General features: G+C 46.0%; 2 protein-coding genes and 1 pseudogene across 2 annotated transcripts in view; 2 read left to right on the top strand and 1 right to left on the bottom strand.

Annotated features, from left to right (window-relative positions):
* LOC142190702 (gastrula zinc finger protein XlCGF66.1-like) overlaps positions 1 to 19,423 on the top strand; it is a 403,831-nt gene that overhangs the window by 35,895 nt on the left and 348,513 nt on the right. The window lies entirely within an intron of this gene.
* Positions 1 to 19,423, bottom strand: part of LOC142184020 (uncharacterized) — a 193,594-nt gene that overhangs the window by 313 nt on the left and 173,858 nt on the right. Inside the window, exon 7 of the mRNA XM_075258796.1 lies at positions 29 to 1,197. Within this exon, the coding sequence (XP_075114897.1) occupies positions 29 to 1,197 (1,169 nt within the window). The remainder of the gene's footprint in view (positions 1 to 28; positions 1,198 to 19,423) is intronic.
* LOC142184611 (uncharacterized) overlaps positions 10,265 to 19,423 on the top strand; it is a 58,716-nt pseudogene continuing 49,557 nt past the window's right edge.

Below are 19,423 nucleotides of genomic sequence, written 5' to 3'. Positions count from 1 at the left end.
CCCCTGTGTGAATCTTTTGATGGCTAACAAGTAGTAATTTCCGAGTAAAACATTTCTCACATTCCAGGCATGAAAATGGCCTCTCCCCTGTGTGAATTCTTTGATGTTCAACAAGTCTGGATTTAAGAATGAAACATTTCTCACATTCTGGGCACGAATATGGCTTTTCTCCTGTGTGAATCTTTTGATGTTGAACAAGTAGTACTTTCCGAGTAAAACATTTCCCACATTCCGGGCATGAAAATGGCTTCTCCCCTGTGTGAATTCTTTGATGTTCAACAAGACTGGATTTATGAGTGAAACATTTCCCACATTCCGGGCATGAAAATGGCTTCTCTCCTGTGTGAATTCTTTGATGTTCAACAAGTCTGGATTTAAGAGTGAAACATTTCCCACATTCTGGGCATGAATATGGCTTCTCCCCTGTGTGAATCTTTTGATGTTGAATTAACAGTAATTTCCTAGTAAAACATTTCTCACATTCTGGGCATGAATATGGTTTCTCCCCTGTGTGAGATCTTTGATGCTCAGCAAGATGTGATTTCCAAGTAAAACTTTTCTCACATTCTGGGCATGAATATGGTTTCTCCCCTGTGTGAGTTCTTTGATGTTCAACAAGATGTGATTTCTGACTAAAGCATTTCTCACATTCTGAGCATGAATATGGCTTCTCCCCTGTGTGAGATCGTTGATGCTTAATAAGATATGATTTAGCAATAAAACATTTCCCACATTCTGGGCATGAAAATGGCCTCTCCCCTGTGTGAATTCTTTGATGTTCAACAAGTCTGGATTTAAGAGTGAAACATTTCTCACATTCTGGGCATGAATATGGCTTTTCCCCAGTGTGAATCTTTTGATGTTGAACAAGTAAAAATTTCCGAATAAAACATTTCCCACATTCCGGGCATGAAAATGGCTTCTCCCCTGTGTGAATTCTTTGATGTTCAACAAGTCTGGATTTAAGAATGAAACATTTCTCACATTCTGGGCATGAATGTGGCTTTTCCCCTGTGTGAATCTTTTGATGTTGAACAAGTAGTACTTTACGAGTAAAACATTTCCCACATTCCGGGCATGAAAATGGCCTCTCCCCTGTGTGAGATCTTTGATGTTGAACAAGACTGGATTTATGAGTGAAACATTTCCCACATTCTGGGCATGAAAATGGCTTCTCCCCTGTGTGAATTCTTTGATGTTGAACAAGTCTGGTTTTAAGAGTGAAACGTTTCTCACATTCTGAGCATGAATATGGCTTCTCCTCTGTGTGAGATCTTTGATGCTCAGCAAGCTGTGATTTCCAAGTAAAACATTTCCCACATTCTGAGCATGGATATGGTTTCTCTCTTGTGTGAGTTCTCTGATGTATAACGTCCCTTCTGCATCTTTTATTTTTCTTAATAGACTGTGATAAATTAGAAGAAAGATGTTGCTCCTGAAGGACAGAGGGTATATCTGGGGAAATGACATGCTCTTCATATGGATCTTGTGTGATACCATGATCCTCTGCTGTATAATCTGTAGATATCAGATGTCCCTCTGAGCTCCTGGTACAGTCATCTGTCAAGAAGAAAATGGATATTAATATTTATGAATAACATAACCTTATAAGTATATTCCCCACTGAGCTGCTGATGCCTGAGACACTTCAGACCAAGTGAAGTGAAGTCAGTGGCACAGGCAGCGCGGCCTACTTCATTAGTATTCACTGTGCTGAGACGGAGGTCAGTGATAGTGAATAGTAATGAAGCGAGGCAGGAGACGCCACCACTGCTCTAGGTCACTGTAGAGATGAACACAATCCATGGCCGCTTAAATATGGCCACTTATGTGGAATAATACTGTAGGATGCCATAAATCTTACTGTATTACACCCCATACACACAATAGAATCCAAACCACATCTGCTGGATTTCCCAGCCTGAACTCACCGCGGATCTGCTGTCTCATACAGTATGTAGTAGGGTCTGTGGAGTCACAAGGAAGCAGGGACTCCTAGCGTCATAGATGACTAAGATACGGGGAGTCCTGGTGTGTGGACAAAGTTCGGGCTGGGAAATGTGACTGATGTACAGACCAGATTTTCTAGTCCGGATTCCATAGTGTGATTGGGGTCTAAGGTGAGGGTTACACAGTGACATTTGTAGAAGCTGCTTCAGGAATTCAGAAGAAGAGTTTTTCTGCTTTACCAATTCAGCCCCCGAATCTCCATCAGATTCCTTACTGGCCAGGCCGGATTTCCCACCTCCCATTTATTTCCATAGAGCTCTGAGGTGGAATCTGCCTGAAGATCGAGCAGGGGGATTATTTTTCTGCTACCTGAAATAATCTGCTATATAATTCTGGTAAATTATTTTCCTTCACGAGGACTGACAGCCAGTGAGGAAGAAATTTGCCTTGTTCATGATGGGGAAGTATATATACACTGCTCAAAAAAATAAAGGGAACACTCAATTAACACTTCCTAGATCTGAATGAATGAAGTATTCCTATTGAATACTTTGTTCTGTACCAAGTTGAATGTGATGACAACACCATGGAGAGTGATATGCTGCTTGCAACATCCTTCAGTATGGCCGGTTTGGCAGTGGGTCAGTAATGGTGTGGGGATGCATTTCTTTGGAGGGCTGCACAGCCCTCCATGTGCTCGCCAGAGGTAGCCTGATTGGTACCAAGATGAGATCCTCAGACCCGTTGTGACACCATATGCTGGTTCGGTTGGCCCTGGGTTCCTCCTAATGCAAGACAATGCCAGACCTCATGTGGCTGGAGTGTGTCAGCAGTTCCGGCAAAATGAAGGCATTGGAGCTATGGATTGGCCCGCCCATTCCCCAGACCTGAATCTGACTGAGCACATCTGGGACATCATGTCTCGTTCCATCCACCAATGTCACGTTGCACCTCAGACTGTCCAGGAGGTGGCAGATGCTTTAGTCCAGGTCTGGGAGGAGATCCCACAGGAGACCATGCGCAACCTTATCAGGAGCATGCCCAGGCGTTGTAGGGAGGTCCTACAGGCACGTGGAGGCCACACACACTACTGAGCCTCATTCTGACATATTTTAAGGATATTAAAGCAAAGTTGGATCAACCTGTAGTGTGTTTTTCCATTTTGATTTTGAGGGTGACTCCAAATCCAGGCCTCCATTGGTTAATACATTTGATTTCCATTGATGATTTTTGTGTGATTTTGTTGTCATCACATTCAACTTTGTACAGAACAAAGTATTCAATGATAATATTTCATTCATTCAGTCAGATCTAGGAGGTGTTATTGGAGTGTTCCTCTTATTATATTGAGCAGTGTATATATGTATATACATACATATATATATTTCTCCTGTATACTCCATGTCCTTTTTAAACTGTTAAGCGTACAGGTCATTTTGACCCGTCTTCAGCACTTAATTGTTTAATCGATATTCGTGTCTGGAACTACCAGCATAACAGAATAATAAACTGGCATAATAAAGATAATATAACTTAGACAAAGTTGATGTGAAAAAAACAATATTAAATAGTCATTGGGACTTTGACTGGTCACATAGCAAGATGACTTCAACTATTATGTGATGGAAAATTATCTTTTTGGGAAATTGTTGTTGAATATATGTGACCTAAAACTGCTTATTCAAATGATTAATGTTTAATTGTATAAGCACGCCCACTTAAGTGGATATAAAAAGGTGTGATGTACACAATAAAGCTATGCTTCTACCCAGGTTCAATTTGTCTCTGTGTTGAATGCATCACAGACTCGAGTCTTTATCTTAAATCTAACTATCATCCAATATACTTAAGTGGTCCCATTGAGACCACCCCGATATATTCTATACTACGTTTATTAAACCTGTGAGAGTGTGAAGGGTGTAGTCTGGGAAGACAGGTATATCCCAGCCAGGCACCTAAAGGGTGTATGGTGAGACCCACACCAGGGAGGTCAGCTGACTAATCAGGGCCTGTTAATAGTCTGAGTCTGAAGACTAGCAGGGTGACACCACACTGACAGAGCTGAACTGTCCAGACCGGACCTCCAAAGCAGGTACTTTGCTACCCGTTGTTGTTGCCAAGGTGGGAGACTGGTAGCCAGTCTCCTGTATAGTCAGGGAAAAGTTTCATTACGTTTAAGTTAGTTTCTCAGCCAAGAAGGGTTTTGTTTTGTTTATTCTGTGCCTTTGCAAGGGCAGTGTATGCGCTACAAGTGAATAAAGCCTGAGCTTGTGTGCAATCCAGTGTCTGTGTCCCTGTTTCCTGCACTGCAACAAGCATCTACCTGAGCGGTTCCCCACATATGGTGCTTCGGATGCGGGCATAAGTGCAGTGAGACATACACAAGCTGAAATAGAAAGCCACAGCTATGGAGGAGATTGTGAAACAGCTGATACTGGCTAATCAGCAGCAGCAAGAGATTAAAGGGGTATTCTCACGTCGCATACTCACCAGTCTTCACTGCTGTAAAATCTTCTTTCTTCCTGGTTTCTTGCATCATTTGGTGGGCGGGGTTTCACATGCAACCTGCCGTTTAGCTCCGTCCACCAAATTAGTCTGTAGCTCCGCCCACCACATAGCGTGATCCTATGGGGCGGCTGAAGAGCCTGTGATGTCATCAAAGGTCCTTAAATACTATATGCACAATATTGGACTATGAAGTACAGGCAGGAGCAACTCCATTCTGAGTTACATACAGAGACTGCCTGTCTCTGCCATAATAAACACAATTGAATTAGCTAACCTGATGACTGGGAGAATAGAAGACGTTCAGAAATAAAAGCAGCTCCTCTCCTCTATCTGAGAGCAGGGACGTAGGTCACATGGTGTAGACACAGGAATAGCTAGAAACACAGGCTCGCTCCTGGGCACTTAGTGTGTAGCAGTGTATTTAGGAAAAGTCTTACATCCACATTAACAAGCAGTATAGATAGGATCCTTGTGATGGGACAACCCCTTTAACAAGCTGTTGCAGCAGAGACATGAAGAGGCCAACAGGCTGTTGCAGCAGAGACATGCAGAGGCTAATGCAGCGCAACAGGAGACCAACCGTCTTTTGGCCAAGCAGATGTCCATGTTGCTGACTGCTCAGCAAAAGGCCAACCCAGCAAAGCCAGAGCGGGATGCCAGGAAAGAGGTCTGTAAAACGCTGACCAAGATGACATCAGAGGACGACGTAGAGGCCTATCTGACTGGGTTTGAAAGAGTGGCCACCCATGAGAGGCTTCCACCACAGCTCTGGGCAGAGGTGTTGGCTCCTTTCTTCGTTGCTGAGCCCCAGCAAGCTTATTTTGACCTGAGTGAACAGGATGCATGTGATTACCAGCGCGTTAAAGCAGAGATCCTGGCCCGACTGGGTGTGGACCAGAATGTTCGGGCTCAAAGAGTTCATGAGTTGGAATACCAGGAGGCATTACCACCAAGGTCCCAAATGCACCACCTTGTCCAACTTGTCCGGAAGTGGCTGCAGCCAGAGACATTGACCCCAGTGCAAATTGTGGATCGGATTGTCGTAGACCGGTACCTGAGGTCTTTACCAAGTAAGATCCAGAGGTGGGTGGGGCATGGTGACCCAAGAAACGCCAATGCATTGGTGGGGTTGGTGGAGCGATACTGGGCTACACAGTCCCTTGCAAAGGGGCACCCCCAAACCTCAAAAGATCCCAAGGCCCAGAGGGCCAATTTATCTCAGGCTCCCCAGAATAAGGTAGTGACCCAGGGGAGAAGGACTGTCATCTGCTGGGAGTGCCAGGAGCCAGGCTATATTGCGGCTAATTGTCCCCGTGCCACAGAACCCATGGACTGCAGCCTGGGCCAGAGGGTGTCCCTCTATGCTGCATCTGTTTACACTGCTGCCACCTCAGACACTGTTGATGAACGCCACCTGTGCCAGGTGACCGTGGCTGGGTGCTTAGTGGTGGCACTACTGGATTCTGGCAGTCGGGTGACCCTTGTTATTGGGAACTATGTTGACCACGGGACTGTCACTGGATGTATAGTAGGGGTCCGGTGCATACATGGAGATATAAGGGACTACCCAACCATGATTGTCTCCATGCAGACCCCCTCTGGAGAGAGCCGACATGAGGTTGGGGTTGTTAAGAACTTGCCCCATGACCTCATTCTGGGACGGGACTTTCCCCTATTTTGGACTCTGTGGTGGGGAAATCAAGGGTCAGAGGATTCAACCCCAAGAATACCACAAGTGTTGTCTGGTCAGGTCCTTGAGCCTGAACCTAATGACCAGAACTCTAGGGTTCCTGCCGTAGGGGTGACCATGTTCAAAGAGGATTGTGGCTCTATGTCTCCCCTAGAGGTAATGGCAGGTGAAGCCGAGGAGGCTGGTACTGAACTTCAGATGTCAGATTTGAAAGTGTTTCATGATAACTTTGGTACTGCACAACACCAGGATCCCACTCTGTAAAGAGCCTGGGAAAATGTTAGTGTTATCAATGGTGTGTCTCAAAGCCCAGGCGCTGAAGAAGTGTTCCCCGCATGGTTGTCAACCAGGAGTTGTTATACCGAGTTGACAGGGTGCGAGGTGAGACCTTAGAGCAATTACTGGTACCCCAGCCTTATCGCTGGATGGTGCTGGAATTGGCACATAAACATGTGCTAAAGGGTCACCTAGGTGCCACAAAAAAGCTGGACCTCATATTGCTGCGTTTTTATTGGCCGGGGATACAGTCCTATGAAAAAGTTTGGGCACCCCTATTAATCTTAATCATTTTTAGTTCTAAATATTTTGGTGTTTGCAACAGCCATTTCAGTTTGATATATCTAATAACTGATGGACACAGTAATATTTCAGGATTGAAATGAGGTTTATTGTACTAACAGAAAATGCGCAATATGCATTAAACCAAAATTTGACCGGTGCAAAAGTATGGGCACCCTTATCATTTTATTGATTTGAATACTCCTAACTACTTTTTACTGACTTACTGAAGCACAAAATTGGTTTTGTAACCTCAGTGAGCTTTGAACTTCATAGCCAGGTGTATCCAATCATGAGAAAAGGTATTTAAGGTGGCCAATTGCAAGTTGTTCTACTATTTGAATCTCCTCTGAAGAGTGGCATCATGGGCTACTCAAAACAACTCTCAAATTATCTGAAAACAAAGATTGTTCAACATAGTTGTTCAGGGGAAGGATACAAAAAGTTGTCTCAGAGATTTAACCTGTCAGTTTCCACTGTGAGGAACATAGTAAGGAAATGGAAGACCACAGGGACAGTTCTTGTTAAGCCCAGAAGTGGCAGGCCAAGAAAAATATCAGAAAGGCAGAGAAGAAGAATGGTGAGAACAGTCAAGGACAATCCACAGACCACCTCCAAAGAGCTGCAGCATCATCTTGCTGCAGATGGTGTCACTGTGCATCGGTCAACTATACAGCGCACTTTGCACAAATAGAAGCTGTATGGGAGAGTGATGAGAAAGAAGCCGTTTCTGCACGTACGCCACAAATAGAGTTGCCTGAGGTATGAAAAAGCACATTTGGACAAGGCAGCTTCATTTTGGAAACAAAAATTGAGTTGTTTGGTTATAAAAAAAAGGCGTTATGCATGGCGTCCAAAAAGAAACAGCATTCCAAGAAAAACACTTGCTACCCACTGTAAAATTTGGTGGAGGTTCCATCATGCTTTGGGGCTGTGTGGCCAATGCCGGCATCGGGAATCTTGTTAAAGTTGAGGGTCGTATGGATTCCACTCAGTATCAGCAGATTCTTGAGAATAATGTTCAAGAATCAGTGACGAAGTTGAAGTTACGCCGGGGATGGATATTTCAGCAAGACAATGATCCAAAACACCGCTCCAAATCCTCAGGCATTCATGCAGAGGAACAATTACAATGTTCTGGAATGGCCATCCCAGTCCCCAGACCTGAATATCATTGAACATCTGTGGGATGATTTGAAGCGGGCTGTCCATGCTCGGCGACCATCTAACTTAACTGAACTTGAATTGTTTGTCCAAAATACCTTTATCCAGGATCCAGGAACTGATTAAAAGCTACAGGAAGCGACTAGAGGCTGTTATCTTTGCAAAAGGAGGATGTACTAAATATTAATGTCACTTTTCTGTTGAGGTGCCCATACTTTTGCACCGGTCAAATTTTGGTTTAATGCATATTGCGCATTTTCTGTTAGTACAATAAACCTCATTTCAATCCTGAAATATTACTGTGTCCATCAGTTATTAGATATATCAAACTGAAATGGCTGTTGCAAATACCAAAATATTTAGAACTAAAAATGATTAAGATTAATAGGGGTGCCCAAACTTTTTCATAGGACTGTACATCATGAGGTTAAAGTGTTTTGTGAAACATATCCAGAATGTCAGTTGCATGCCCCCATGGCACATTTTTTAAGCCCCCTGGTACCTCTGCCCATTATTGAGGTGCCCTTTGATAGGATTGCCATGGACTTGGTAGGTCCTTTAGTTAAGTCCACTCGAAGGCATCAGCATATTTTGGTAGTCATGGACTAGGCTACCCGACATCCTGAAGCCATCCCTCTACAGCACACGTCAGCAAAGTTGATAGCCAAAGAGTTGTTCACCATTTTTTGCCGAGTGGGACTACCCAAAGAGATCCTCACAGATCAGGGTACCCCGTTTATGTGTAAAGTCACCAGGGAATTGTGCAAACTTTTTAATATCAAACAGTTGCGTACATCTGTTTACCATCCCCAGACAGAGGGGTTAGTAGAACGGTTTAACAAAACCTTAAAAAATATGCTGAAAAAGGTGGTGAACAAGGATGGAAAAGACTGGGATGTTCTGTTACCCTATTTGATGTTTGCCATCCGTGAGGTAACGCAGGCTTCCACTGGGTTTTCCCCTTTCGAGTTGGTTTACGACAGACATTCTAGAGGTCTCTTGGACATCGCCAAAGAGACGTGGGAGCAAGAACCCACCCCCCACAAAAGTGTTATTGAACATATTGCTGGTATGCAGGATAGCGGCAGTCATGCCCATGGTTAGAGAACATCTGCAGGAGGCCCAAAAGGCTCAAAGCCTTGTTTATAATAGATCGGGCGAGGGTAAGGACCTTTAAACCCGGTGACCGAGTACTTGTACTCATTCCCAGAGTAAGTTTCTTGCCAAATGGCAAGGCCCCTATGAGGTAATGGAAAAGATAGGGGAAGTGAACTACAAGGTTCATCAGCCAGGTAGGAGAAAACCTGAACAGGTTTATCATGTAAACCCGCTAAAGGCGTGGAAAGACAGAGAGGGTCTGCTTACAGAGAACCAAGAGAGTCTGCTTACAGAAAGGTCTCCAGCTAAACTGTTTCTCAAGAAATCCCCACAGGCTGTAGTTGGGACTACAGAGGTAGTAGCAGGGGTAGGAATATCAGAGACCCTCACAAAAAGCCAGCAACAAGAATGCAAAGAATTTGTAGTTAGGAATACAGATGTGTTCTCTGAGCAACCCGGGCGTACATGCCTAATCAAGCATGATATTGTTACTGAGCCCCATGTGAAAGTATGGATGAGGCCTTACCGGGTCCCCGAGGCTCGCCGACAAGCCATTTCAGGGGAGTTGCAGAAAATGTTGAAATTGAGAGTCATTGAGGAGTCCAAAAGTGAATGAGCCATTCCCATTATTCTAGTTCCCAAACCAGATGGGACATTGCGTTTCTGCAATGATTACAGGAAACTAAACGAGGTGTCAAAGTTTGACGCCTACCCCATGCCTCGGGTAGACGAACTTATTGAGAGACTGGGAGGGGCCTGGTATTTCTCTACGCTTGATCTCACTAAGGGATGTTGGAAGGTACCCCTGAAAGACAGCGCCAAAGAAAAGACTGCCTTTATCACCCCTGAGGGACTTTTTCACAATGGCGTGTTAACTTTCGGGTTCCATGGGGCCCCAGCTACATTCCAACTGTTAATGGACATAGTGTTGAAACCTCATAGAAAATACGTCTCAGCGTATCTGGATGACATCATCATTTTCAGCAATGACTGGGAGAGTCATTTGGCCAAGGTACAAGCTGTAGTGGATTCTTTGAGAGCAGCTGGCCTGACTGCCAACCCCAAAAAGTGTGCTTTGGGGATGGAGGAGAAACGCTATTTGGGGTATGTGATTGGCCGTGGTATAATCAAACCCCAGGTCAACAAGGTCGACGCTATCCGGGAATGGCCTCAACCTCTGAGCACCAAACAAGTTAGGTCATTCCTGGGCATAGTTGGTATTACAGGCGGTTTATATCCAACTTTGCCACGGTATCTTCTCCCCTGATGGACCTTCTAAAGGGTAAGAAGTCCGTTATGGTGCAGTGGAATGACCAGGATGAAAGTGATTATCAGGCGCTAAAGGTGGCCTTGTGTGAAACTCCTGTCCTCATTATGCCCAACTTTAGGAGGGAGTTTGTGGTCCAGACGGACGCATCAGATGTACGGCTGGGAGCTGTCCTGTCTCAGGAGGTGAATGGAGAAGAACATCCAGTCACCTACTTGAGCAGGAAACTCACACCAGCAGTAAAGAATTACAGCATAGTGGAGAAAGAGTGTCTGGCCATAAAATGGGCATTAGAAGCCCTGAGGTACTGCTTGCTGGGGAGGCAGTTCCATCTGGTGACCGACCACTCACCCCTCACTTGGATGAGCAGGACCAAGGACAAGAATGGAAGGGTGACTAGGTGGTTCTTGTCACTTTAGAACTTCAGCACAGAGCCGGGAAACTGCAAGGCAATGCGGATGCCTTGTCCCGAACGTATTGTTTGGTGGCTGAAGTTTGCCCCGAGGGGTCAGAACTGAGGGGGGGGGGGGGGGGGGTATGTGAGAGAGTGAAAGGTGTGGTCTGGGAAGACAAGTATATTCCAGCCAGGCACCTAAAGGGTGTATGGTGTGACCCACACCAGGGAGGTCAGCTGACTAATCAGGGCCTGTTAATAGTCTGAGTCTGAAGACTAGCAGTGTGACACCACACTGACAGAGCTGAACTGTCAAGACCGGACCTCCAAAGCAGGTACTGTGCCACTCGTTGTTGTTGCCAAGGTGGGAGACTGGAAGCCAGTCTCCTGTATAGTCAGAGTAAAGTTTCATTACTTTTAAGTTAGTTTCTCACCCGAGAAGGGTTTTGTTTTGTTTATTCTGTGCCATTGCAAGGGCAGTGTATGCGCTACAAGTGAATAAAACCTGAACTTGTGTGCAATCCAGTGTCTGTGTCCCTGTTTCCTGCACTGCTACAAGCATCTACCTGAGCAATTCCCCACACCACCAATAGCGGTATCACATTTATATTCATGTTTTATTAGACAAACCATCACCAGATTTGGCTTCCGGTACCATCTTTATGCTGATGACACCCAATTATACACATCTTCCCGTGACATCACCCCTGCATTAATACAGAACACCAGTGACTGTCTCTCTGCTATCTCAAACATCATGTCTTTGCTCTATATGAAACTAAATCTCTCTAAGGGTGAATTCACACTGAGTAAACGCTAGCTTATTCTGAACGTAAAACACGTTCAGAATAAGCGGCGTCTAAAGCAGCTCCATTCATTTCTATGGGAGCGGGGATACGAGCGCTCCCCATAGAAATGAATGGGCTGCTTCTTTCACTCCGTGCAGTCCCATTGAAGTGAATGGGGAGTGCCGGCGTGTACGCTCCGGCATGAGCAGAGCTTGCCGTATACGCCGGCACTCCCCATTCACTTCAATGGGACTGCACGGAGTGAAAGAAGCAGCCCATTCATTTCTATGGGGAGCGCTCGTATCCCCGCTCCCATAGAAATGAATGGAGCTGCTTTAGACGCCGCTTATTCTGAACGTGTTTTATGTTCAGAATAAGCTAGCGTTTACTCAGTGTGAATGCACCCTAAGACTGAACTACTATTGTTGCCACCATCTAATAGATCTGTCCCTGATATCTCCATTCCAATCTCCGGCCTTACTATTGGGTTTGACAGATCTTTCTTTCACCCCCCACATCCAATAAAAAACATCTCCAGAATACGCCCTTTCCTTACCAGAGATACATTAAAGACATTTATTGCCTCTCTGATTCATTCTCGCCTTGACTACTATAACGCCTTACTAATCCGTCTTCCCCTTACTAAACTTTCCTCTCTACAGTCTATACTGAATGCAGCGACCAGGCTCATCTATTAGTCTAGACGCTACAGCGATGCCTCTGGTCTGTGCCAGTCATTACAGCGATGACTCCGGTCTGTGCCAGTCGCTACATTGGCTGCTTATTTATTACAGAATACAACATAATGCCGCACCTCCATACATTTCCTCCCTCATCTCTGTCTACTGCATAACCCGAGCTCCCCCCTCACTCAATAACCTAACACTTCCATCCTCTATCATCAGAACCTCCCACGCTCGTATACAAGACTTCTCCCGAGCTGCACCACTTCTCTGGAATGCTCTACCCCGGACAATCAGATTAACTCCCAATTTCTACAGCTTCAAGTACAAATTAAAGACACATCTTATCAGACAGGCCGATCACAATTCCTAATGTAAACCCTTCCGTACCGTCATTAGAATCCCTAAAATGAATCTTTCTCTGTTCCAGCTCCCACATTACCCCACATGATATGATGCTGTTTCAAGCTAATTTTGTATGTCCAAGCACCACCCACATGTTAAAGGACACGACTGGTGGCGGCTCCTACAGATTTATATTTGTGTAATGACAGTAACCTCTATTACAAAATTGTCTGAATACTGTATAAGCAATGCCGCCCCTGCTACCTCTTGTGTCACCCCCCTCTACCTCATAGATTGTAAGCTCTTGTGAGCAGGACCCTCAGTCCCATTGTGTGAAGTGATTATTTCTTTTTAATGTATCTTTTTGTCTGTACTAGAACCCTACAAATCGTACAGTGCTGCGGAATATGTTGGCGCTATAGAAATAAAATATATTATTATTATATTTTAGCTGAATCAGGGAACAACAAATAGTCTAAACAATGTCTGAATAGAATCAGTGACCCTTCTGTGCTTTATATAGTGGTGACTCCTCACCTGGGCGGTTCCCTGTAGGAATGTCCTCCTCACACTCCTTATCACCACTCACATAGGGCTCTTCCTGTATTCTCATAGATATAGCATTAATGTCGCTCACATCTTTATCCTGATGGAAAATCTGTAATACAAATATTATAAAAGTCACCAGACAAATGGGGAAGTCACAGAGAATGTTCTAGATCATTAATCTGCATGAAGATGAAAGACTTCACAGCCCATCTACACATCATAGGGAATATCTCCATCTACCTGATCATCCTGTGGAAGAAGAGGACTGGGACATCTCTCCGGTGTTGTCCTCTTACTGGATCTACCTGTAGGAAACACAGACAGGGACTGAATTCATTCTGTACATACAAATAATGGAAGTCCATGTGTATATAGTCATGTCTATTACCTGCTGATGTGAGGGGCTGGTGGTCCTCCATCATCACCTCCTTGTACAGATCCTTGTGTCCTTCTAAATACTCCCACTCCTCCATGGAGAAATAGACAGCGACATCCTGACACCTTATAGGAACCTGACAACACAATGATACAGTCATCACCCCGACCCCTCCAGTTACTGTATAATGTCCCAGCATTCCCAGCAGTGTCACCTCTCCAGTCAGCAGCTCCAGCATCTTGTTGGTGAGTTCTAGGATCTTCTGTCCATTGATCTCCTCCTGTAGCAGGGGGTGAGGTGGAGGTCCTGGGAATGGGCTCAAGGTTCCTCTCCATCCATCAAATACAAGGGTCTGACAGCGCCCACTAGAGGGCTTCTTCACTACTGTGTACTCCTGGTTATGGGGAGACACATTAATAAATCTCACTACATACATGTCCAGAGTCCATCACCTCTCCAGTCATATCATCTGATATTACTAGAGATAAGAATGATGTAATGATGACATCATCAGAATCTCTCACCTCTCCAGTAAGCTGGTAGATGATCTCTAGGGTGAGATTTAATAGACTTTCCGCCATCTTGTTCCTGTCTCTTTCCATCCTTGATGGATCAATCGGAAATATTCTCTTATATAGAAGATACTGAGAGGATTCTATAATGTAGGAACGTTAATGGAGAGAAGATGAGACAATGTAATCACTACACGGAATCCCATGGAATAAATAGAAGAGTTGAGTCCAATTATTATCACCACCTCCTAATTATGACGTCGGCAGCGTGTAGCTCAGGAAGGGAGTGACTTGTTGTGGGCCGGCTTGGTGGGTATATAAGGTGTGTGATAGGCTGAACAGAATCTCATTGGGAGTATTTGACCTGTCTCAAGCGTACTGGCTGAGGGGTGTTCAGTGCTGCCCGGGCTTTTGCAACACAAATTGGATCTAGAAGAGCCAAAACCTGATGCCGAACAGCCCAGGAGGCTCCAGCAGCTCTAGTAGAATGAGCCGTGCTACCCACTAAGGAGGGGAAGAAACCCTCAAGAAGGTGAGGAAGAGTCCAAAGATACGGAGCTGACACTTGTAAAGATGACACTGACTTTCCCTGCAGCTTCAGTCACAACAAGTGATGGTTCGTCCATCGATCTCTTGGAACAGCCACAACTGTCACAGATAGATCTCCCACATTTCTGTCTGGACTACAATCTACTGGCCATAGAGGTGAAGACACTCGGCCCCTGATATTACCAGCACACTGGAACTAACTGTACAGTCCTCCCTGACCCTGACAGAAGAGGAAGTATTACAGCCTAGTACGCAACGTGCAACAACAAGTGACTAATGCAGAGGAGAAAGTGGCCAACGGGAATCTGTAGGTTTGTGACTTACTGAAATGAGCAGAATCTTACATGATGGTATAGAGGACGTAGAGAATGGGCCCCGCTGTAGGGACATGAGAGGAATGAGTGTCCCGGAGAATGTTCCATCCAGAGATCTAACACCGATACAGGGGCTTGTAAAAGTATTCACACCCCTTGACCTTTGTCACATTTTGTCACAACCACAAATTTAAATGTATTTTCTTGAGATTTTCAGTGAAAACAACACAAAGTATCAGATATTTGTGAAGTGGAAGGAAAATGATACAAGGTTATCAACATTGTAATCCAATAAACATCTGACAAGTGTGACGTGCAAAAGTCTTCAGCCCCCTATAGCAATACTTTGTAGAGCCGCCTTTGGCTATAATTCTGGCAACAAGTCTTTTGGGCTCGGTCTCTACCAGCTTTGCACATCTAGAGATGAGAATCATATAATAAAAGCCGGCATTACTCAGAGTTGCAATAAAATGTAAATTTTAATCCATAAGATGTTTAACAAATAGACACTTACAAAAAAGGAAAACATAGAAAAACTCTAAAATAACGCTAAGCTGATGCGTTTCAAGGATAACTGCCTCTTACTCATAGCTATGCAATGTGCAATGACCCTGATACTGTGTTCACCAGACATCAACACAATATCTATCCGCTCCTCGTCATACATGTCAATGATTGTAAAAATAAGAAACGTGTCATTAACTCGATAATGAATAGAGTTACATTACAAACGGCACACCATTGTTTTTCTTGTGCAATTCTCTATGTGTTTGATGTGTCACATGATCCCCCTTCCCATTGAAAAAAGTAAAGTTGGATTCAAAAAAGCGATAAAGTGATATCAGCAAGCACTTCCATTTTATCTGGATGTATCCATACTTATGGCCCACCCAGTAGTGTGTGGGGGCCACAGAGAGGAGATTATAGTGTGTGGGGGCCACAAGGAGGACATTATAGTGTGTGGGGGCCACAAGGAGGACATTATAGTGTGTGTGGGTGTAAGAGGGTGAAACAGCCCCTGTGTAGTGAATGTGCAATGTGTAATTGAGTTGGTGTTTTCATAACCTGACATTTTGTTGTTTGACCACAAGAGGTCGCTGTTGCAAGATAACAGGTAAAAGGAAAAAGGCTGCATGCCCCTGGAAGATTGATGTGGAGACCCTGATCGTTGGAGGAAGGTTCTAGGAGCCATTTTGAGTCAGAGTGTGCTGGACTCTAGAGGAGAAGAGAGAGCTGTGGAGACATCACTGTGCAGAGAGGGTCCTTGGAGGGAGAAGCCACAGCAAGAATAGCTGAGGATTTGAGACTTTCAGAGTCTGTCCAGACACCATCCTAAGGAGAAGATTACTGTCAGAGACTTGGCTGAGAAGTGAGACTGTCAGTGAGACCGCATGCTGTCCGAGGAGCTCCTCTTCACCCTGATGCTAACAGAGACTAAAAGGTACCCAACAGAAGTAAGCGTGCACGCACCACACTGCAAGTTTTGCACCATATTGCTGGGACTGAGTAAAATGCCTGTAGTTAGTTAGTTAGGTATAATCATCACCCCAGGCTGCAATACTGGTGAACTATCTACCTGTCTGGTAAAAGGACTAAGTCACAGAGGATTTCTACAGAGTTATATCTCCCAGAGAGGGACTTGTAAGGAAGTCTGGGAGCAACATTTAGTTTAACTTTACACTGTTTGGCTTGCAAGCTAACCAACCATTATACTTGCTTAGTTGTACTTGGTTTAGGGGGAATTTAGTAGTATTGTGATAAGATTGTAAACCCTGGTGTTACACCGCCGGATGCCTGTGTCACACACACTGAATTGTTCCTGTGTAATAGGGTAATAACAGGTAACAGGCAGCTGCATAGGCGCAGCCTGCAGGTAGGTAAAAGCTTGGAGTATATTGAAGGCCACACTAGTGGGCACCGTGCTGTATAACACCAGGGTCCCAGCCTCTAGGCTGTGTAAATGTAATACCTGGGAGTGTTCTTTTGGACAAAAGAGGTTATCTAAACTAAGTAAAGTCCTATCTTGGTTAAATTGAATTGGACTCACTTCCTTTGTTCGTGACTTTGCTATATCCTGGGGGAGCCCACCTCGGTACACGGCTTACAACTTGGCGTAGTCAGCAGGATACAGCGACCCTCATGGACGGGAATGTGGCGGGAGAGAATCCCCTGGCACCAGCTGTGGTGGTCCAGGGTGCCCCTGCACAGCAAGCCCCAGCGCTGGTAATGCCGGCCCAAGTGGGGTACTTATCGGCCGGGGCACTAATGCAGCATCTGCCAAAGTTTGATGGTAATAATATGACGTTGCAGGACTGGACTGAAAGGGTACGAAGTATAGTTAGACTGAGCAACCTGATACCGGAACTGCGTGCAGAGATAGCATTAGGGGCCCTAGAAGATGACGCTAGATGGACAGTGATGGTACGGCCCGAATCGGAAAGAGACACTTTAGAAAAAATATTTGCTCTGCTAGAGGGAGCTCAGGGAGGGCGTGCCAAGGTAGCGCAGTTGCGGAGCAACTTCTTCAATCGGTCACAGAGGGAGGGTGAGACTTTAACGCAATACTCTAACGCCTTACAAGAGATGCTGAATGAAGTGCAGCGACGGGACTCAGAGGCTATGGGAGCCTTCAAAGAAGTGGACCGGCTGCTACGAGATCAATTCATCCTAGGGTTATCCAATAAGTTGTTACAGGATAAACTGCAAGAGATGATCCGGGCAGATGCCAACCTGACATTCTATAATGTTTACCTGGCTGCTGTAGAGAGGGAAGAAGCGCCCGTGGCTGTGAATGTGAAGGCTGTGAGTAGCACCCAAGTGACAGGGACCCGAGGAGGTCCTGAAGACCCAGGGTCCTTAAAGGATGTAGTCCAGGCTCTACGGGCAGAAATGAGAGAACTCCGACTGGAGGTGTCCCAGATGCGAGCAGGTCAATCCATGGTTCCAGAAATGACCGCATCGTCCTACTCTCCCCCGCTGAGAGTACACCGTGGCCGAGGACCCACCAACCGAGGCTCATCAGCTGGGCAGGGATCAAGGGGACCCCTCTGCTGGAGTTGCAGACAGTATGGCCATATCGCCAGAGTGTAAGGGGGAGGTGGAACCCGAGCCGGCTTTAAACTCCCGACCGCCGCAGTAACGGGGCGTCCTGTGGCGGTTCACCAACAATCAAGCCCCGTACGTGATGAATGCGACCTATATGCTAGCAGCCCCGTTATGGAAGCTGAGCTGGAGGGCCAGAAGGTACACTGCTTAGTTGATACTGGATCGGAGTGCACCCTGATGCCCCTGGAGTTCTTCGAGAGACACTTCGGACATATGATGGAGCCAGAGGATGGAAGTGTCATCCGGTTGATAGCTGCCAACAATGGTGCGATGGACGTACAAGGGATCGTCTGGATGCGGGTCCGGCTGTTTGGGCAAGACATTGGCAAAAAGGGGATCGTGCTGATAGACCATCCGTCCAGGAGAGGACTCGATGTGACGCTGGGCATGAACGTGCTGAGAGACCTAGATCATCACCTTTATGCAAAGGAAGGACCTAAATACTGGCAGCGGGCCACCACACACCGGCCGACTCAGAAGGTCCTACAGCAGATGGTGAGGAGCTGTAGTTTGCAGAAGAGCACCATGGCAGGGCGCTCCATGGGATACGTGAAGGTGCCGCTGAGTGCCCCAATGAAGATTCCACCGCGACAGGAAAATATTGTGATGCTTCCGGTGGGGGCTGGATGACCATTAAATGGACTAGAGGTCTTGATAGAGCCTGCCCTGCAGGGAGAAACGCAGACCCGCCCTCTGGTAGCCCGAGCACTTGCCACTGTGAAGGATGGGTGTGTGCCTATACGCTGTCTCAACGTTCTGGACAGTGAGTTGTTCGTGCCTGGGAATACCCTGCTGGCTGAAGTTCACGTGCCCGGGGGTGACATCCTTCGCCGGAAGAGCTTCACGTTGCAGCCTGATGGGAGGTCGTCTTGGACCTATGCTGTGAAGGTCCAGCAAAGGCAGCCTCCAACGGCAGAGTGGAATGGCCAAGTGATCATGTCTCTGATGGGAGTAGATCGCCGGTCTCTGACCCCAGGACAACAGAAGCTTCTGGAGGACACTCTGTGGGAATTCCAGGAGGCGTTTTCAAGACACGATGAAGACTTCGGGTGTGCTACCGCCATTGAACACGAAATCCCCACTGGCGACGCTGCGCCTATTCGGGAGCGGTATAGGCAGATTCCCCCCAAGATGTATCAGGAGGTGAAAGAAATGGTGGCTAGCATGCTGGAGAATCAAGTGATCCAGGAGAGTAAGAGCCCATGGGCTGCTCCGGTGGTCTTGGTGCGGAAGAAAGACGGAAGTCTCCGTTTCTGCGTAGATTACCGGAAACTAAATGCTAAGACCGTCCGTGATGCATACCCCCTTCCACGGATTGAAGAGTCACTATCCTCCCTCGGTCATGCCAAGTATTTCTCAACGCTTGACTTGGCCAGTGGATATTGGCAAGTGCCTGTGGCCGAGAAGGACAAGGCCAAGACAGCGTTTATCTTACCCATGGGACTCTATGAGTTTAACAGAATGCCTTTCGGTCTGTCCAATGCCCCAGGGACATTTCAGCGGTTGATGGAGCTCTGTTTGGGTGACCTAAACTTTGAGTCGGTATTGATATATTTGGATGACGTTGTAGTGT

This window comes from Leptodactylus fuscus, chromosome 1 (assembly GCF_031893055.1).
Source record: "Leptodactylus fuscus isolate aLepFus1 chromosome 1, aLepFus1.hap2, whole genome shotgun sequence".
Lineage (NCBI taxonomy): Eukaryota > Metazoa > Chordata > Amphibia > Anura > Leptodactylidae > Leptodactylus > Leptodactylus fuscus.
This window is presented reverse-complemented; position numbering and strand designations above follow the sequence as displayed.